This window comes from Mastigoproctus giganteus, chromosome 1 (assembly GCF_048544385.1).
Source record: "Mastigoproctus giganteus isolate SK-2022 chromosome 1, ASM4854438v1, whole genome shotgun sequence".
NCBI lineage: Eukaryota > Metazoa > Arthropoda > Arachnida > Uropygi > Thelyphonidae > Mastigoproctus > Mastigoproctus giganteus.
Genome location: NC_143575.1, coordinates 188461380 through 188483915, shown reverse-complemented (window position 1 = coordinate 188483915; position 22536 = coordinate 188461380). Strand labels below are relative to the sequence as shown.

Here is a 22536-nt window from a genome sequence, read left to right as displayed (position 1 = left end):
ATATCAAATATTTGCCTACAGCGCGACACTGTTCACAATACAATATTCATGAAAACGTTTGGGTTTTATTAATCTTGTTGAGCAGTGTATCTTCAGGTGGTTTCTTAATTAAATGCGAAATTCTTAAATGAATACTTGTTTATTAAATTAATATATCGCACACTGCTGTTTATTTTTATGAAACTGGGGACTGGCCTTATTAGAAATATTTGCTCTATTTGGCTCCGAAATTTTACCGATTTTTTTAAACAATATTTCAAATTCGATTTTTCAAAATTTTTCCTTGATCGCTTAAGGAATACAAACTGATATTTTTCCCCCCAAATTTTTTGACTGTATATAAAAAATTTCTAAATCTCCAAATCTTAGGGTGGCTTTATCTGGTGCAGGTACCGTTGCTTAGCTTTCTTCAGTTAAACTGGCAACTGCGGTGTTTTTTTTTTTTTCCCCAAACGAAACGGTCTCCGAATACTTTTAGAAGGATAGTGCATTAAACTAGGGTCCCAGCCGTGGAAACATAAAATCTTTATCTGGCCCACAGTTGAACAAAGGTTTAGATTAATTACACTGTTTATGAAGAATAAAATAATCTAGGGAAGATTCTGAAAACCTTTTTGGTAGTTTAGCAATGGTATCCAGAGATAACTTATTAATAATAAATTAATGTATGTATAGTCTTCTCCTATGGTGAAGCGTTACTTGTTCGAGGTAGTGCAATACCATGGCAACTCGTGAAGGTATTCACAATATGAGATATACTTAACGATGCCAATTAATAACTACTTATTTAGTTGACTATACACAGAAATGATGCAAATGCATTAACTTGTACATTAGTTAAAACGATTTACGTAACCTGAGGCTTTATCCCTAAACTATACCGTAATAATAAATTATAAATTGACTGCGCTGTGTCAATTCCGTGTATGCACTTATTATGGTGTATACAGCACATGACCGCTCAGATGGAACGATCGTCATACAATCCTGTGGCAGATTTCTAGTTATTCTTAATGATGAACTTTTTTAAAATTTTTTTTTTTTTTCAGTAACTACTGCTGTAAGTGCGGGTTACCTTTATTTCTTAAAATAAAACTTTTTTTTTCTAAATTGAACAAAAATCACAATTCATGCAGCATCTGACTCTGACGGTATGCATGCTACAGTATTTCATTCGTTTGGTGAAAGACCGCTTGGCGATGTCATCACCAAGTAGAATAGCGGGACAGTATCAAGCCTCGTAATAATAAGTATTATACGGATATAAGTTAAGATTGGGGGGGGGAGTGACGTTAAGCGCATTAGTCTGTACAAGTGTGTGTGTGTGTGTGTGTGTGTGTGTTCAAGGGCCGAATTCCATGTCGTGCGGCTGAAAAAACCGGAATAACTCCTAGTAAAACAGGGACTCACATCTGGTGAGTATAGGCTTGGCACACCCAGGATCCTAGTGATTCCTGACACTCTTGTTCTCTCTCTCTCTCTCTCTCTCTCAGGGTAACTCAGAAAAAAAAAAAAAATTTGGCTGGTGTAGCATAAGTCCCAGGCTTCCTTGAACCATATGGCTAATAATAATAAACAAAAACCCTTACTCCCTCGGCCTGAGGTCGACTAACTACAGCCTTGATTGAAGAATACTTTAGAAATTCCTCCACTCGTCGAAGGGAATCGAACCCAGATCTCTCCAAACGAGTGGCAAGTGGGGAAGGAAACCACCATACTGTTACTATCAAACTTAATAGTATAACAATGTCGCCAGCTACATGCAGTTGCGTTAGCGCATGCGCATTCATTAACACATTAGTGAACCGTAACAAAAACACAGCTCCTGAAAACTACTGTTATTATAATAACAAAGATCCTATATTGTCCTAGAGGACGGGAGCACAACATACTGGATACAAAACAAGAGTACCTGGCTTTCTCCTGCTACGCCCAAGAGACTTGACTTCACAAGAAGACAAGTGCTGCAATGGAGCACAACTGAACCCTACACATGACAACCAGGAATAACAACTGAATATACTTAACAAATGACAAGAACTGACTTGACTAAACTGGATGGGACCTGGTCCCATGAGTGATATCCCAAATGGGAACACCAATACCATTGAAGACCAACTGCAGCTTGCTGCTGGCCATCTTGGCTCTCAAACCATGCTCCCTTGCATGGTCCTATCTTTTCCCCTCTCCCCCGGCAGGGGGAAGGGACGGTATTTTCTGTCTCCTCCCCTCCTTGCCACTCCTCTCTTCACCTGGTGGGGCATGGGCCTGCCCCACTAATTATCTGGGGTCGCCTTCTCTATCGTCCCCATATTTCTGCCTTCTGTCTCCCCCGAGCTCTACCTAATACGATAGGGTTTACCCCACATAACTTGAAAAATTTAATTGCGTTCACACTAAACTCATTTGGCCTTTATACTCAATTTTCTTAACCCCCGAGCGAGAATTTTTATTTTATTTTATATATATATATATATATATTTTTTTTTTTTTTTTTTTAAGGTCCTAGCCACTGAAATCTCAGGAAATTAGGTGGCAGGACCTGCCAGAGTAAATATCTAAATACTAGTGTACCTGGTCTGCCTCCACGAGGCATAGTGTGGACAACGTTGGGCCACAGCAGGGGTCTAGTGGCTAAATGGACAGAAGAACAACGATAAACAACACTACACTCATACAATATCCATACACTTTTAAATCTTTGGCCTTTACAGTGAACTGTTACACCCACAATGAAAGCAACGCAGAGATGGGGGAAACCCCTGGGCCGACCGGGCTAGCCGGGTGGATAAAGTGCCTGCCTCGCAACCCAAAGGTCGCGGGTTCGAATCCCGCCTCGGGCTTGGATCAAAGTACCGCAAAAACCTTGGGAGGTGCATTATTGGCCACAGAAGCTGATGCGCCAACAACTACCAAAAAAAAAAAAAAAAACCCTGGTGCCGTTAGACACGAACACACTATACTATTATTATAAATTTTAATTGTAAAGACAGTAATTGGTGTAATCAACTAAAGATTATCAATTAAAACCAAGGTAAAGATAATTTCTACAAGTGAAAGTAATTCACTAGACATTCTGTGACACATTCACACTACAATTCCGACCTTTCTCATCAACAAATTATTAGTCTCAGAAAGCACTGCTTACCTATGCAATTGGTATCACGAATTATGTGAGTGAAGGTATACGGAATGACAGAAAAGGCACCTTTTTTTCTCCTTCAACCGTCTGTAGAATTTCTCTCCACTACAGGCTGTTCAAATTAAAGCAATAACAGCGAAGTCATCATAAACAAGCAGAATGAGTCGCAGCAAGATGGTATTTTAAAGAGGCTTAATCATCGAATGCCATATCAACCTGCGACGACAGTCACACATTTGAACTCTGAAGTGTTAACAGTAGCCATTATATAGTGAATTAAAGCAATTACTTTTAATCGTAAGCAGTAGCGCCTCATCAGCATACATGTACAGGTTGCAAGAAAATTCCCACTTGGTAGGGTATTAATTGTAATTGACAATTTTGAATTGCATTTGTTCATCTTGCGAAAGGTGCGAAATTTTCTGAATTCATTTACTGTGAAAGGAAAAATCGATTCCCTTTCTTGGAATATTCTATTCACTTCCAAGAGGTGAACAGAATTCACCTTCACGTGGTTGTAGAAAGATTTCCACCATATTTTCACTTTTAATCTGATAGCACGATTATTTCTTTAACATCAGAACCATCGAGGCTGTAGAGAATGGGGAAGGGGCACTGGATGTGATACACACGAGCCCGGACCTAGAAGACAGTGGGGTGTCTCCTAAAACGTTTTTCTAATGATTATAACATAAACGAAATCTTTCCCCCCTCCCCCAAAAAAAACTATGCACCTGAACGTGATCCTGACAAATGTAAGATGCTTTAGGGAAGAAAAGCAGCACAATTTTAAATATTCGGGGCAAAGGAGAGAGAGAGAGACATAATTTCTCTCTATAGTCCATAAAATTTAATATTCGTTCAACCATTTCTCGTACTACTGATAACTGGGAAATTTCTTCTGCAGCTTCTGTAGCATCTGTAGAGCGGATTTTATCAATATTTCCAAGGGATTGGGTGGAAGTAGTAGTAGTAATAGGGTTTTAGAAGCATCAGCGACTAAGGCTATATTGCTTCGTATATACTGTAAATTGCGTGTGTTCTGAGGTCGATTTTACTTTTGCTGGAAGAAAAACCCGAGTTCCGGGGGGGGGGAACAATGGTACCCTCGCCTGAGAGTGATTAACTCAGCCCCCGAAAAAGGCCCATAAAATTTCCTCACGTCATCGACGAGACGCGTGTCTTTTCCACCCGGTGTGGGGAGGAAGGTGAGTCTACCAACTGTGCTACCTATGAGGGCATTGGGTATAAGAAGACTAATCTGTTTTTACAATGCTAAGTGTGCTGCAATGTGTTCTCCCAATCTTTTGGGAGAACACGTCGAAGACACAGGGACTCCTGTCTGTCTGTTGGAGAGTGTGGTGAATGCTCCAGTGTTTCCCAATCCATCGGTAAATAAGTTACTTGATAGGTGTCCCATGGCATCATGCATTATCCGTGCTGGACGAAAAACAATGTGTGAAGTCTCTAACAAAGTCTCCGCTCTCTAAGCAGTTGAAGTTGCGAATGGTGCGGAAGAAGTGAGTGGGATCAACTGATGATGTTACCAACGGTGAATTCTAAATAAGAAGACTTCACTGTTCATTCGCTGTGATATCGCTCTGCACAGTGTGATGAAGACTGCTGGTCTCACATCTGAAGACCATCAGCGTAGCACAACTTCCAACTAGAACTGTATTTGCCGAAGATTCTTCGACGAAAATCCTTGCAGCTTTCATGTTTCCTAAAATTAAAGAATTTCTCAGCTGCCAGCATTTTGGAAATAGAGACTTCTCACACGCAATTGACCAGATTCTTGCAGATGTTGCAGATGTCAATATAAACCTCTAAGCAGATTGAATTTCTCGGTTACCACAAGTATGGGAAAAGTTAAATACTGTACATATGATTACGTAATGACTATAGTGAAGCAATAAAATCAACGCCTACGTGATGATAAAGTTTTCTATTATTACTTGCTTGCTAAGGCTTGCATAAAACCGAGAAATTTCAAAACCGAGTTTTTAACCGAAGTTTACTCTTAAAACCGGTTTTAAAACCGATTTTCTCAGACTTAAGGAAAATAATTAAAAGCTTATAACACAGGTATTTATTTTATCTTGAGTAGATTGTACAAATCGTAATCAAATCTTTTAAACAAAATCTATCACCTCTTATAGTAAAAAAAATAAAAAAATTAAAGTGCTCCAAAAAAAATAACCAGCTTGAGATTATACAAAATTACAAATTGTATTCAAATCCTTTGAATAAAAACTATCTTCTGGTATAGTAAACAAAAAAATAATAAGCCTATAATAACAATAATAAATAAATAAATAAAAATAATGTGAAAAAAAAAACAGCTGGGAAATTACTTTACTATTCATTGCTCAGGTTTTTTCTGAAAATGATCCTTTAAAAAACACAGTATATTAAGCATTTTTCCTGATAGACTTGACCTTATTTTTGTGTTAAAGAGACCAGTGATCGAAAACACTCTCTCAGATTGGACACTTGTTGGTTTAATGGTCAGCAGTGCTCTATAAACTTTCTCCAGCTTTTCACTTCTACTGCTAGTTGCCCCCAAAATTTTAAATTCTTTGCTGATTTCCAATTCACTCGGATATTTTGAAGGCTCTTCAGTTAATATCTTTATTACACTATCATACTCTCGCTTGAGTGTATCTCCAACATCAGAACTAGACGAGTCTTTGTTTTCTTCTAAAAGAACAGTTCTTTTATTTTCAGTTTCTTCATTCAACGTTAAGACTCCTTCGGAATCTCTGATAAATCTCTTCAGCATGCTTTTTCAAAACTTGGAAAATCAGTTCTTGAAAGTGAACCTTCTTTCCTAAACTTTTTGGGGTTGTGTAGATAGCTCAGCAAAGCCACACGTTGGCAATTTCGTCTTGCATTGTAACGCTGCAAATGGCTTTGGTGAAACTTTAAAGCAAATGTGTTTTCTGCTGTATCAAGCTTAGCAAGCAGAAATTCTGTTGAAGACTGCTTTAAGAAAAATTTAACGCAAGAGTTGTAACCAAACGTCCTTTAGTATGAACTCACTTTTTTTACGATCCATTGCAAGGACTGAATGAATACACGTTTCCACGACGCAGGTTATACAGTATATACAATGGACAGTCGATGCTAACATCCCTTACAGGAGGCTTCCATGCTAATGTTGCACACCCCTGACTGCAAGTTCTTCAAAATCAGTCGATTTTATTATTATTTTTTTTTTACTGCACAGTATTCCACTGAAAAATTCAAGTGTTGCCAATTTTTCTCACGCGTTTTTATCCATTTTTTTTAGCAATGCTAAGGAAAATGGGTACCATTCTTTTAAAATATATGATCAATTATAATAGTACAGTACTCAAAAGTCAAGAAGTTGTGCTAGTACTTTTTTTTTTTTAATTCCATTCCTGTTTAATTTTAATTCCGGTAATATTCGAAGAAAGTAATATTTTCTTTGAATATAAACAGGACTGAAGAACGAAATTTGATGGAGATCTCCACATTGAAAACAGTTCTGGAAGTATAGAAACGGTTTACAAATTGACCTGCCGAGTTTTATAACTTTATGAAACAAAATAAAAAAAATTCCATAAGAAAAAAAAAAACAAGATCTAGCGAAATATAAAACTGTATTTTCAATCACACATCGTCCGAAATAGAATCCTGGGATGAATTATTATTCCAACACCTTCGGGCCGAATTTAAACGTCCATCAATACAATAGAAGCATCTTAGTTCACTTCCAACAACGAAAATTAAGGCTGTGCCACCAAAACAACAGGAAAAGTAATGGTAGCCATTTTCTGGGACTGTAATGGTGCGTGTTTTCCAAAGCCTGAAGATACTTTGAATCCTGCATCGCATCGTACACATCTAAAAGGTTTAGGGAAAATTTTCATGCAGTAATAGTACTCCACATTTCAATAACATCTTAATGCAGCCCATGAGACCGTTAATGATTTGGAGTGGAAACGTTTCTCGTCCCTACCGCAACTGACCTCACCCCTGACAAGGCGCAGATAAAAATGATGTATGTCACTGGTCAACACAGCTACCGATGTCTAGCAACTAGTTTTTAGAATTTGATAAAACGATGGGACAAGTATTTTTGACGACTATGTCAAAAAATAAATGCTACGTTTAGGCTTACAGGTTCCTGTTTACCTCTTCCCCCCCACACTTATTTTGTGATTCTCCTTCTTAAAATGTACTTTGATTTTGTTGTTCCAATAGTTATATAAAATATTATAATTGAACCTGGTTGTTGTTACTGTTGTTATAATAGAGTTTTAGGCGCATCAGCGACTTAGTCCACATTGCACCGTATATTTATAAACTGCGCGTGTATTGTGGTCAATTTGCTTGCTTCCTGAACGAAAAATCCAAATATTCGCGAGAAAACACCATGCGACCTTCTCCTGGGGATGCCTAACTCGACCACGTTTTAAAAAAGCTCATAAAATTCAACGCGTTATTGACAGGATTCGAACCCCCCTGTTTTTTCCACTCGGTGTGGGGAGGATGGTGGTTACATACACGTTCTACCTGAGAGGACATTGTACCTGGATTGGAAATTTTGTATTCCTACAATTAATTGACTGATAATTTTACTATCTGTTTGTGTACTGTTTTGTGAAATAATCTAGAGCATCCTAATACAGTGGTGTGCAAAATTTAAGGACCAGTCAGGTTTTCACCTGTAGCTTCTCATAGGTGTGGCCTAGATATGGGAAAAGCATACCAAAGTAACCTCGTGAGGTACAGAAATGATGACGGAAACAACACCGACAGAACAACGGAAACAAAACGGTACGGAGGGACTTTATTCAAAAATGGCAATATAGCACTGGCTGTCATGATACGGATGCATCACTGCCAAAGATGGAACAAAGGGAAGAGGTGGTCCTCAGCAGGAGATATGGCCACCCCTAATGTTGATCAGGCTTTTCACATCGTCCATTCCTCTGTCAGCGCCATTTTCAGCTGGTGAACATTTTCTGATGGGTGTGGACGTTCCGCTAGGCGTCTCCCCAGAGAGTCTCATGTGTTCGATGGGATTTAGCTCGTAGAATGGGCAGGCCAATCCATACGAACAATGTCCGCACTTTCCAAAAGCATATCAACAGCTGCAGTGCGATGGGGTGTGGCGTTATCATCCATAAACACGAACTCAGAGCCAATGGCAACTCGGAACAGACGCACATTGGGAAGGATTACCTCAGTACAGTAGCGTGCACCGGTTACAGTACCGCCTTCTAGTATCTGGAGTTGTGTACGTCCATCCAAGATAACGTCTCCCCAGACGAGAACACCTCGACCAGTGGTTATCGATCCCTTTCAGTGATATTTGAGGGGTGATACCGTGTGCCAACCCCTCGCCAGATTAGCTGACATCCAGGATCGCTGTTGAGACTGAATCTACTCTCATCAGTAAAGAGTACCTTAAGTAAGTGGTTGTAACCTTTAGAAATAGTGTTGGTCCTTAAGTTTTGCACACCAGTATTGTACTGTTGCTAATATTATGATGTCCTAGAAAAGAGAGAGAAAAAATTACACTGGTTGGTTTTTTATAAACTGGTCCTGGAAAATGTCAATACTTTCTTCTTCAACGTACGTTTATTCTTGATTTTTGAAACTTCAACACTCGTTTTGTTCCGGTTTTCATCCATGTAAATCTGATTATCCTAATTACGGTCCATTGTTTCTGTGCTGGTTACTATGCTGTCTCTACCAATTCAAATACATTCTTGTGTACAGGGGTAAAGGGAATAAAGACAATGTCGTCGAGAATAAATACCCCTCTTATGAAATGGTATGTAAGGTTATGGTCATCTGGATGTATGTGACATGAGGACGGTCTTCAATTTGCTTGTTTTTGGAGCTGTTTCCACAATCTACCAGTCATTGCACATTCTGCCATACTGTTTCCGCTTTACTTCGTCCTGGCTCCATTCTCCCTCTTGCTGACCACTTCTAATAACCATCCATCCATATACGGGTGGTTATTTGTAACCTTTTCACAGTGATGGCTTTCTTGAAATCATAGTGCGAGCGATAATTGCGATGATACAGAGGTTCCAATAATAGGCTGCTTTTGTTTGGTTATCCAATTTGCAAGTTGTAACAGGTTATGCATGACTTTGTTTATGTAGTCAGACAGAGATTGTTTTGTTTCATAAATGACACATAAATGACGCATATTTCGTTCAATATTCTAAAGGGAATTTTATGATATCGATTTGAGGAGTTCTTTTTTATTTCTTTCTCTTTTTTTGGTATAATGGTTATTGTTTAATGAATTTTAATATTGTAATTTTAAAATACAGCTGTGTAATTGAAATTTTTCATGATTTTTAAATCAATGAAATTTCTTTAACACGTGGAAAACATAGAGAAAAAGACCTTGTTCTATGATGGTTGCAATTCTCACATCTTAGAACAGTGGAGATCAATTCAAATGTGTCTTCAAAACCTGAAATAATTCTCCTCTCACTTTTGTTTCTCCTTCTACTTCCTTTTCGTGAAGTAACCATCTCAATTAGTCTAAATTAGACTGGAACTTTTTCTTTTGGATAAATCACGAATAAAATTTCAATATACAGTATATATATATATATTGCAATTTTTTCGTTAAAACAATTTTTTTTACTTAATTTTTAATTGCGTTAAATTGATTTTTAATTATTTCTTACTGTAATGTAAGATTTTCGATTTTTTAAATTTTTTAATTGTTTTCATTTTAATTTCTGGAGAGTATCATACGGAAGTGTTCTACGTATCATATTGAGGTGAACTTCTCTTATTCTTTTACAAATACAGAGTATAATAATAATCTGTAATAATAATATTGTTAATATTAAAATGGTTAATATACAGCATTAACGAATAATATTTATTTTATAAAAAATAAATAAAATTTCTGTTTATGCTCCATAATGGTTACAGATATAATATAGCCTGGAATAATATTACCCTATTTTGTAGAATCACATGGATTCGAATACGCATCTTGTGTAATTCTCTAATTTAATACTGACCACTGAGCTAAAAGCGACAGTTTTTTTTGGTTAAAATGCGAAATACAATATTATTTAAAAGCTCAATATGTTTAATTATTAATATAACGAATTATTAATTCAACCAGTTATAAAAATTGACAGAATTTTAATAAATGGTTGATAATCATCATGCTTTATTCAAAAGGGGGAAAAAAACCGTTTATACATTCTTTAAATTATATTAAACGCTTACAGAAAGGGAGGAAAAGAGAGAGAGAGAGAGAGAGAGAGAGAGAGAGAGAGAGAGAGAGAGGAGTTTTTAAATGTCTGGACTATTTTTTGGTGCTAGCCAGTGCGTGCCATGAATCAAATCTTAATTCCTAGTATACTGACCTAAACTAAACTTGTAAACTTGTCAACTCATTACAGAAATATTCGATGCGGGCAGAGAGGCATTAGGCGATTTCTTGTATTTTTATGATAATATAAAATCTCTTGATTAATTGTTATTAAAATTAATCCTTATAATTATAACTCCTCAAGGAATTTGATTAAGAACATGTTCTTAGTCTAGTTCAAAAAATTATATATTCCGTTTATCTTATAACGCTAATATGATATTTCATTTCATTTCATTATTATTTTTTTCCCCTTATAGATTTTATTATTCCGGTTTTGCATACCTCTTCAGAAATCTGTTGCATTGTTTTATAATCCTAAATACTTTCTCAAAGCAATTCATGAAACAAAAATATCTATATTATTTATTTATTTTTGAGCGGTAAATTTTATATTGATATAAAATCAATATAGGTGGCTCATTTAATGAATGGATACGTGAAAATAGCTTCTCCCCTTAAAATAATAAATAAATTAAATTAAATAAAAGCTATCTAATGAATCTATTAATTTTGATGAAATTAGACCACGTATTTAAAAATTTTAATTGACATAAATTGTGTTAGAGAGTATTTTCACATATTGTAGAATTCACTTGCTGTTATAGGCCACCTTGTACTTCGCAAACGCCAAGCACAATGGAGAAGAAATGACGTTTGTGGGACACGCTGGCCAGGTTGTCACACCTGAGTAACGCTGTTACAGCAAACAGACGTACTCCCTCCGAAAACACGTGCCGGGTGAAGGCAAACAACGAATAGTCCGGTAAAGGAAACTGTGCAGAGCGGGGACGCGGTGACATGGCGAGTGGTTCAAAGGTGTGATCGCAGGTGTGCGCGCAAGTACCTTCGCTGTTTGTGTTTAGGATGAGAAATATCATTCGAAATGAGGATCTGAAAGTATGCCGTTTGTTAAGTGGTGTGTGGAGCCAACTATTTTGAGTCGTAATTCACTTACTCCGGATAAAGTTATTAAAAATGAACTTGAAGCTATATCGAATAATACGTTGGTGGGAGTTTTGCGGCAGCTGGCCTGTCTGGTCCGTATGGCCCAGCATGTTTTTACGGAGGTCAGCGCGGAATGCAAGTTGGTGTGTGAACGTAGTGAAAACTTAAAATATAAATTAGACCGATGTGAGAAGTTGGTCTTGTCTCTTAATGCCAAAACCGTTTCAGTTCGTAAGTATATTTTAGTAATTTTAATTAAATTAAGCCTCTGTATAAGAAAAGAAAACATGCATGCCTAGCAGCAATAGCTTTTATACTGTATATGTAAAATATACAGTGTGTGTGTTAACGTTACAACTAAAATGAAATGAATCGAATACTATGCAATTGTAAAAAAATAGTATGAAATATATTTATTTATAAGTAAATAAATGAACTACTTATTTTATATTATTTGATGTAAAATAATTAATGATCATTTGATTTATTGTATTTGGTAGTAGCGATCAGAAAGATTTCAAATTAATGTGATAAAATAAACGCTTTTATCAAATAATTCTTTTCTGTAGTAGTAGTAGTTGACAGTGACTGAGATTTGGTTATGGCGGAATTACAAATTCGAATTTCCTTATTGCATTAAAAAGAAAAATAGTATAATTTGTATTTCTTTTTTTAGTAAAAGAACGCATGCCTACTTTTCGCTTTTTTTTTTTTTTTTTATATTACGTTATTTTGGAGATAGCGGCTCGTTGCCACGAGGAAGTTTATTTTTAAAGCACGCATTTACTTAAATAATGTGATGACTGTTTGTTTTGTTTTCCGCATTTTTTAATTATGAACGCTCTGAACTAATACGACATAAATTGTGGTTGTTATTAACTTAAAAATTTTCGATAATTTAAATTTTATAACTTATTTATATTAATTATTCAAGGATATTAAGATATACTAGAATATTAGCGACTCAAGTATGCAATTTGTCATGTTCGTTTGGTTGTTTACCTCCAAAAGATATGTTTTCTGCTCAGCGGAATGATAAATTTAGGAAGTAAAGTGAGAAGTGAATCTCGACTAGTAACTACATGGTAAATATTTAAATACTGCGGATAATTTACTGTGATATATCAGGTATTTTAAGTTGATTATAATAATGCTTTTCAACTGAGATAAATTTATTGTATATAATATATTGGTATAATTTTGGAATTGTATATATAATTCAATAACCATTAATATCGTTTTTTTAATACACACTGTTGTTACGATTTTTATTTTTTTTCACAGTTATATTAGATTCTGACCGATAACGATATTTAGCATACTTGATCTTTTGAGGACCGAAAAGAATGGCGAAGTCTTAGTTACCACCTCCTGCATGATGTGCAATCTAGTAGTCAGCACGTGCGATGCCTGAGTAGATTATTATCAGTTCTTTAGATATGTTTACGCTTAAACTTCTGAACGAGTTTATCCTTCTAGTGAAACAGTTCCCCCCACACTAAAATATATGTTTTGCAAAGATATGGAATAATCATAAAAAAAGGGAAGCAACCTATTACAAATATATTTTAATACATTTGAGAATTTTCTTCGAAAAAAACAAAATACTTTTTATCTAATTTAAATTTACAGTACGGAGACACTCTTAAGAATCAAGTCTAAAATCCCATCCCGAGTGAAATCGGAAGTTTTTAACACAAAGGATAAGTTCTGTCAATGTATGACATCTTAGAGGTCCTTGAACCTGCTGCAAGTGCAGATCACTACGGGGAATCTTAACTCTGTTCTACTCTACTCTACTCCGAAGCAGAAAATGGGAAGAATCCCTCCATTTTCTTTAAAAAAAAAAAAGCATAATATTCCGGAGTTTTAATAATGTATTTCGGATGAGTTGACTTCTGAGGGAACTGAGAATTTGCGCGTTGAAATGAGAAGGGGGAAAAAAAAAAAAAGCTAAAAACTGATATAAGCATGGTTTTAAGAATTCTAGAGGAGCACCATCAGACTCTTCAAGAGCACAGCACTTCAGCAACAAGTTTTACGATCCCTGAAATAGAGATACCGGGTCCAAATTCGATCAGTTAATGGCAGTGAAAAACGAGGTTATGTTACTCATTAAGTTTCCAAAAATTTGTAATTATTGGATAAATGACAAAGAATGAACCTTTATTTATCCGGCTGTAATGAATTTTTATATTTTTATTTCTACTACTTTGATTAATAGTTGTATAAAGTTTTACCTGATGAAATTACATTTTCATTTCTGTGTTGTGTGATGCGTTGTATTTTCATATGCAACACATCACTGTAATTAGTGATGTGTTGCATATATTTTTCGTCCTTTTAATACTTTGACAAAAATTTCCAATTAAGAACAGAAATTTCCAGTAATAATTAAAAAAAAACATTTCAAAATAAAGCTTCTCAGAGAGAAAGAGGTGCCATGTGCCATCAAAACCTGTTCGTAAGTTAACGAACTATCTGTACAATAAAAATTTAAATTTGACATTCAGTAAAAATATTAAGGGGTCTTGTCTCCTCATAATGCAGAACTTTTCTGGTAGGGGGAGTGGTTCTAAGGATGCATACGTTGTCATCATGATAAAAAATGTTTTGATAAATATTTAAGCTCAAACAATAAAGATTTATTACTTTTACTCAAAAAATAGTCAAAATGAGAAATAATGCGCCTGACTGAATCCACCCACACTATCTTTAGACTTTCCTGCTGTGATATTCACATGTTTATATTTGGTGGTATACACAGCTTCAGTATGAGTCTACGAGGCCGTTAAATCACTTTTTTAAAAAATACTTTCTGAGGTGAAACTCCACAGGTTTAAGTCCTTTTGAGCAGTCATGATTTTAAGCAAAAACATGTCCGTAAAAAAAAGTTTGGTTGACTAAATTTTTCTGTTAATCTTCTTAATTTTAAGTTTCATTAGTTGGTATAACTCTGCCGTCCTCTGGTGGAGGGTTACCAACTACTATTGACATGGGCGCCGGCAGCATGGTGCAAGTGCACCACCTTTGGATTTCGAAGTAATACACAATTTTTAATATTTTCATTAATTTATTGAAACATAGGATATTGCAAGTATTCGAAAATTTGGTGAACAAAAAAATTTATTCCCGCCTTGCAAAATATCCTGCCGGCGCCCATGACTGTTGATACTATTGTCAGAAGAGTGCATATTTTTGCTTTTACAAGTTATACTTTCTTCAAGAATAGACGAGTATATTTACTTTTTTTTATTAAATATCCGCTATTTGTCTTTTGGGAGTTACTATTTGAAGAAGGACTCTACCGAGACCAATGATTTTCACTCTGTGTTGTGGTACCCGAGAGTTACATGTTACATTACATACATTTCAGGTACCAATATGTATCGTTATTGATTTTTTATTTAATGTTTGCAAGTATGTATATATTAATTTTCATGTTATGCTTATGTTTTTTTTTTTTTAATATATTGGAGCCGTTTTTTCCGCATGGGTCTACCCCGTTCTTGCCCGGGGCCTTCGGATTGTGTGAAGGGGGGGGGACGAAAAGTAGATACTGTAGTTTGACAGGTAAGCAGGCTAGCTAGTCTAGCGATCGTCTGAAGGGTAGTTGTTTTGAGGGGTCACTTAACTGTAAAATATGCATTTCATTTTAATGTTTTCAGAGCTAATTAATAATGGATTATATTTATAAAAAAATTATGGCTGTGCAGTTTCCTTTCACCCCTTCCCTTCAGGAGTATGTCCCTGAATAAAATCATTCAGATCTTTTATGGACACTTATTATATACGTGCATAAAGCTTAAGTCGACTTGGCGCATTATGGCCTAAGCTGCGATGTGCCATAAAAAATCAAACCAACCAACCAACATAAGTTTAATGTCTAATATTATTATAATTATTATGATTATTATTAGAAATATAATAATAATAATACTTTATTGGAAAAAAAAAAGGCATGCGTACTCTTTGCAAACGATGTTACACATTAATTATGAAAATTGGAATCTGCCACAAAAGTTCCGAGTTCCAGGATTCTCCGATCGAATAAAGACGGCTGCGGAATTCCGCGAAAATATTTGGCTTTGAAAAAGGGTTCCAAGTCTGAAAAATCGCTGAAACTCACTCAGTCCTAGAAAACCTGATGAAAAGCATTTTCATTTCTGCTGCAGGGAAAAGAAAAATATATGGAACTATAGCGATGTGTTTGCATATATTTTTCGTCCTTATTGTAAACATGTTTAATAACGTTGACAAAAATTACCAATTAAGAACAGGAATTTCCAATAATAATTTAAAAAACATAACGTTTAAATTTCCTATACTATTTAATTTTCTGAATTTAATGTTTAGTATCCCAGAATTTCCAACTTGGGAATTTTGACAACTAATAATTTGGTTATCCAGATTGTAAGTAGGATACCCAAGTTAGAAAAATGATGCAAGAAAGCAAAGATTAGTCAGCATCAGCCAAAAATAAATAAATAAATAAAATTTTACCACATCATTTTCCTTCCAATAATTTTACTTAGTCCTTTTTATTAGCTGATGCAACATAAAAATTACATGATCTGAAAGAGAAACACGAAGACTGATCAATAGTAAATAGTATAATATTGCATTATTTTCAGTTATGTAGCTACAAATTAAAAAAAAATTGAAAAAATATATCATATATTATTCAGTATATATCTAAATGTCACATTTATTTTAAAGGGAAACAATACAAAAGTATAAACGTTAAAAGAAAACTATCAATTCATGAGCTATATCCATCACCATTAAAACAGTAAAACATAAATCAAAGACCAAAAGAACCCTACTTAGTAATGTTTGGGGGGGTATGATATCTCCTAAGTCCAGACGCTGTGAGGAGGCGAACCTTAGCTAAAATATTAGCTAATTAAATAACTTCAATAAAAGTTATAAAAGATCGTGGAGAAGAAGTTTTTCACGGGCCCCATACTAACTTTATTTTTTTGGCTCAACATTGATGAGCGGCTGAGGGCAGTCTCGGGAATGGCTGGACGGATTGTAGATCCCCACCCTTTATCATATCAAAATAATGTGGATTTTTTTTTTTTTTTTTTAACTGCTGCACGATAATTAAAGCTCAACGATTCCCCGGAACACTGCTCCCCACCCACCCTTTAGAAGATCATGGGACCTCCACTGATGAGCGGTGCACTACAAACAACCCGTTTGCGAATTTTTTATATTGACATTGCAGGGGTTATTATTTTTTCAATAAACCTACAAGGGTAGCTTTGCCTTTGTTATTCAGCGATGTGTTTCTTCCTTAATCTCAGCTAATTTGCTCTTGTAAAGTGATTCTGTTAACATGGATAATGCTATTCGTGTGGCTTGTCCTGATTATTTTGTTTTTCGTCTTCGTTCAGAAGACTGGTATCTATGTTGAGGGTTTTTTTTTTTTTTTTTTCTGTTTGTTTGTTTTTGCCATTGTCAGTGGGGTTTACTAGCCAGTGTGTATCGTCCTAAAGCATCTTATTTTCGTGAACAAGAAAGCACAGACATGTTCACAAAGTCGCCGATATGGGTAAAATCAAAAGAAGGAAACTGTTCTTTCACCGAACGGTCTGCAACAAGGTATATGCTCACAATACTCAAAGAAAATGCAAATTCCCACTCTTCGAATATTCCTCTTTTCAATAGCCCAAATTTTAAGATCCAAACGAATCTTTAAAGTTTAAGCCGTTCATTCTATATTTAACTCTTTGTACACTCAAGGAATCGCTATTATCAAAATGGTCATTTATGTTAACTACAATCTTCCTTCACATTTAAAGTGCTCGTATTTTAGGATAGTCTCTTACAAATATTAAGAAAAGTGTTCTCTTTGCACTTCGGTCACGTGAAATTGAACTACGATCAAATCAAACGCGTGTACTTCTAGTTTACTTGACTACGTCAGGCCTGAAATAATTATTTATTGTAAAATAAATATTTAAAATGACAGGAAATAAATATTTCCTTCTAATTCAAAATGTTTTATTTGCACAATCGAAAATAACACTTGTTACTGAAATAGTGTAAAAAAAAAAAAAAAAAAAACAGCACATGACCACCCTGCTCTCCTATAGAGAGCAGGGTGGTAAATCGGAAAAATCATGGTACAACAACTGAAATTACGAATAAATATTAAAATTAAGTGGTCTAGCATACTCGAGTGGTCAGCGAAAGAGTGTAGTAGCAAACGCCTTTGAGTTGATCTTGAAATGAGTACGCGGTTTTGTGGGGGAACACTGATATCGCTAACAGATACACACACTGTGTCCAAATGAGTACGTAGTTGTAAATTCCTGTGCCTTATGTGATCATGCTGCAGTTATAAACAGAACTTTTTTTTTTTTTTTTTACTTCTTTTACATGTTTTTTTTTTTTTTTTATGAATTTTATAATTTGCAATATTCCTAAATGGAAACTGCGTAAAAAAAAAAGTTTGAAGGTTAAGGAGAACGATTGGAACGGGTATGAAGGCAGACCTGGATGAATAGGATTTTCAAATACTGTACTTGCCCTTCTCTTAAAGGTGTGGGGGGGGATTAAGACTATTTTGCCGTATTGGTCATCCGAATTCGAAATTTTTAGCAGGTTTAGCTAGCATATCTTTGTTAATGACGATAATTATTACAATTGTTATTTGACAGTCTGCATTCATATACCTCATAAGGCATATAAATATTGCAAATAAACTGCGTGTATAAGAGGCAGAGAGTTTGAAGTCCAAAGCGAAATTGGGTAGTCACTTTTTTGGCAATGGAGAAAGTACAAATGATTAATTTTTGACAGATGTATGAAGAGTCTGCTTCTTGCACAATTTAGCTATTTTAATACTAATATGATAAAACATTAATGGTCAGTAGCACTCTTCATTGTATTGGTCATTAGTTCTTAGTTTTGATATCGAAACACCTTCTTTTTGTAGACGAAGTTTATTATATACTGTAGTGCTATCAGTGTTATCTTAACAAATATTGCCATCCAGGCGCCTAGAGGATTTCTGTGATAATCCGCTCTTACTCTTATCTTTCCAAAAGAGTGAAATATTACATTGTGAAAGTGCAGCATTTCATTGAGATGTATAGCAGTGTAGCATTATAGACACTGTACATAGCAATGTAGCATTGAGTTTGAGCTATCCCTCAAATCGCTACTGCAGTCATGTTAATTGGCTGTATTGGTCATCCGATTGGCTGTATTGCTCTCAGGGAGGAAGAAAAAAAGAATATTGGATTTTTCGTGTTTATTGAACAGAGAAGACAAAATGAACACCGAAACCTATACATGGTTAGTTTAACTTGGTGCAATTTAACAATGAAATAAAGTGCGCTTATACTAATCATATCAAAAATCAAGTTGTGTGTGTGTGTGTCTAAGAAATGGTTAAAAAATTCAACCAGAAAAAAAAAAAAAAAGGAAGAGAAGACTGCTTTGGAAAACAAAGCTACCTAGCGAAGTTCAATAGGTTACATAAGAGTGTATTAGAAGACAAAATGCACAAGGCATAATTTCTTATGGGTTTAGGTAATTAACTATATAATATCGTTGTAGATACACCATAGTTTACCCATAAATTTGAACTACGTAAATAGTGTAAGGCACCCACAATATGAGATACAATTAAAACGATGCCTTTACTTTACATACGTAGTTCAAATTTATGGGTAAACTATGGTGTATCTACACCGATGTTATATAGTTACATAATAGTATATTCCGTCATTGTAAGGTTCAGGAAACTAAATTTGTATTTTTCCTAAAGGAAATTTTACTAAAGAGAGTATACATGGATATAAGATCAAAGTTATTATTATTAATGTTTTTTTTTTTTTTTTTTTTTTTTTTGTGGTGCTGTAATCTCGCTTTATTAAAAAGTAAAGTCTTATTTTCTTGCTTGCTGAAGAGATTATAGAAGGATAGGAAAATAGTTAAATAAGCAGGCAACATGTTTCTCATTCACTAAAAGGACATTAATACATTTCAATATGCAATTATTTAAATCCTTTAGTGAATTTTTCACCGGCGATTTTCTTGGGTAATTGCATAAGTTTAGCCACCCCAATTGACTTGTTCAGATGAGTACTAGTTTTAATTTGGGACACTGATCTCGTTTTTCTTTTTTTTTTTTTTTTTTTTTTGCGGACTGGTGACTTTTTCACTCTATTTCCGTTTTATTTTTTATTGTCGTGGCATTTTATTACTGTATTTACTTCAGTGCAGGCATCCTGAATGTCTGAACAGAATAAGCTCTATTAAGCAGTTCACAATGCATAATATTCACTATTCGTATAACTTCAATAGGAAAGCATTTAATTGAAGTTCAGTTGGTGCATTTATTATTGCTCTTTTTCAGAGCACGAGATTTTTTTGAATTTTTTTTTTATATCTTATTAGATACATATATATATATTTATATTTTATTAGATACATATATATTTTTTATTTTTAAGTCAAAAACATTGGAATATGGCTTACAGACCTTTTTTTTTTTTTTTGTAATTAATATTGGTGTGATCCAAGTTCTTTTCTTTCTCCCACGCTTTTCTTCCTATATATTAATGACCTTCTTCCACTGACTAGAAATCCTATCCATAGTTTTGCTGATGATGGCACACTACTTTCTACCTTTCAGTTTGAGAAACCTTGTCTTGCATAGCCTCAACCTCTCAAATACTCACCTGTTCCGTAAATTCTGATCTCCAGGTAATTCTCCAATGAGACGAAGAAAATTTAAATAAATAAATAAATTTCCTGTTTATACTCCGGGACGACCACACGGTCAGAGGAGTTCACAACATAGAGAGAAAACGAGAAACAGCACCGTATTTAGCAGTCACTGGCCTTGAACGTCGGTCGCTCAAAGCACGTGTACTTATGCGCCCACGTGCCTGACCACTCGGCTACGGCGGCCGTTCTTCTAAAACTCAGTCCTCTTAGTTCTCGCAAAAAATCTACTGCTCCTATGCTTACTTTCGATAACATTCAGATTTCTAGACAAGATCACATATTGTTTCTCGGCCTTCTTTCTGGCTTAGATCGTATTGTAGACAAGATCACATATCCCTATTAGGGATTACCGTGACTTCTAATATCTCTTGGCATTAGTATATATCACATACAAGTATTGCTTCCTCTGCTCCCAAAAAACTGGGCTTTCTTTTTTTCTAAACAAAATCCGTCCTGACATTCGATGTCAGGGCGAATTTTGTTAAAATCTCAAATCTGTCCTGATATAGAATATTGTTCCCACATCTGGAATGATACCTCCAAAATCTCTCCCAAACTTCTTGACTCCATTAAAAAAGGGGCAGTCAGGTTAAGCAATTACCCAGCTCTTACAAATCTCTCCAATCTCTCTGTCTGATAGACGTTCAGTTTTTGCTGAATGCCTCTTCTGTAAATACCTCCATGGGCACTGTTTTTCTGAAGTGTTATCTGTAGTTCTCCACTCTCTTCCAAACCATTCCGAACATGTGCCACAGTCAGCATCCATTCGCTATCCAACAACACTCTTAAAACCAACTTTGCCTCTTCCTCATTTATCGTTTTGATTTTTGAAACAATCCTCCTTCACATGTATTTCCTCAAAACTGCTGACTACAGAAATTCAAATCTAATGTCAGTCTCCTATGTTTCTCAGTCTTCAACATATGGGCGAATATACTAAGTACTCAGGGTTCTAATACCCTTCGTGTTTGGGGTTTTCATTAAAAATAAATAAATAATAAATAAATAAATAGAATCAAACTGAACGTATGCGTGCCACGCACAACATTTCATAGAATTGCAGGAAATTGTCATTGAAACCTTTTCAAGAATATCTAATTATTTATACTTCCTGCTTTGGTGAACTGCCATATCAATTACTGAATTTTTAATTCAATTTACATGAAGTTAAAAGCATATAATTCCCAGCCCCTCACTTTCTGTTGTTCTCCTACGAAATGCTGTAATAGAAATACAAAATCCTTGAGGAAAATTTCTTATCAGAAAGTGGTTTCAAGAAGTTAGAAAATCCAATTAAAAGTTTCAATTGCATGTCCTTGTTAAATTCAAAACTGTTCCCAGTGTCCGAAAAGTCATGGCCACAGTGTTCTGGGATCGCCAAGGCGTTTTGTTGGTGGATTTCTTGCCGAAGGGAGGAAACTGTGTAACGTTGGAAAAACTGAAAGCCAACATTCGACACAAACGACCAGGATTCCTGACAGCCCAGACTGAGCACCTTCAGACTTCCCTTTGTTCGGCCCTCTAAAAAATACCTTTCAGAAAAGAATTTCACCACGGATAAGGAAGTTCATCAGGCTGTGCGATGTTGGTTACTGCGTGTGGGCCCGGACTTCTTCAGTACTGGTATCGATAAACTGATCCATCGTTGGGACAAGTGCATCAATAAAACTGGAGAATTAGTGCATGTTCACTTATTTCTTGGTGTGTAATTTCAACTTCGTATTATTAAACATCATCGAGAGAGAAAATGTGTTACCTTACTTTTCGGAAACCCCTTGTACAACATAGCAATAACAACATGTGTAATATGTCCATAAATTGAGCGTGTTCTCTTGCTGATTTGCTGTAAGAAACATCGAAGTTTCCGGTAAAAAAAAACCGTGTTATCCACTTTGAGACCGACTAGCTCAGTCACAGAGTAAAAAAGGAAAGCCGGTAGAAATTCCTCCCGTCATTGGCTGGATTCGAACCCAGGTCTTTTCTACTCAGTGTGGGGAAGGGCGGTGATTATATCCACTGTTCTAGCCGTGCTTGTGGAGATAAATAAGCCGCGCTTGTGGAGATTTCTTTATATACTCCGGGACGGCCACATATTGCCAGTGGAGTTTACAAGATAGAAAGCACAAGAACATTACCGTATTAAGTGGTTACCTGAGCTTGAACCCGAGTCAACTCAGAGTCATGTAGTACTGTAACTCTCGGTTACGTTACATCTGTTAGCTTTGTTGTTTGGGTTCGATGCTGGTTTTCAGAAATTATTCCTGACCTGCAGACACAAAAAATGTATTATTACAGATGAATA

The 22536-nt window shown here is 35.4% G+C and overlaps 1 protein-coding gene across 1 annotated transcript in view; it reads left to right on the top strand.

Moving 5' to 3' along the window:
- The first annotated feature begins 11345 nt into the window (after window positions 1-11345).
- Window positions 11346-22536, top strand: part of LOC150091379 (uncharacterized) — a 222147-nt gene continuing 210956 nt past the window's right edge. Inside the window, exon 1 of the mRNA XM_090375266.1 lies at window positions 11346-11714. Coding sequence (XP_090231392.1) covers window positions 11438-11714 — 277 coding nt within the window. The 5' untranslated portion in view covers window positions 11346-11437. The remainder of the gene's footprint in view (window positions 11715-22536) is intronic.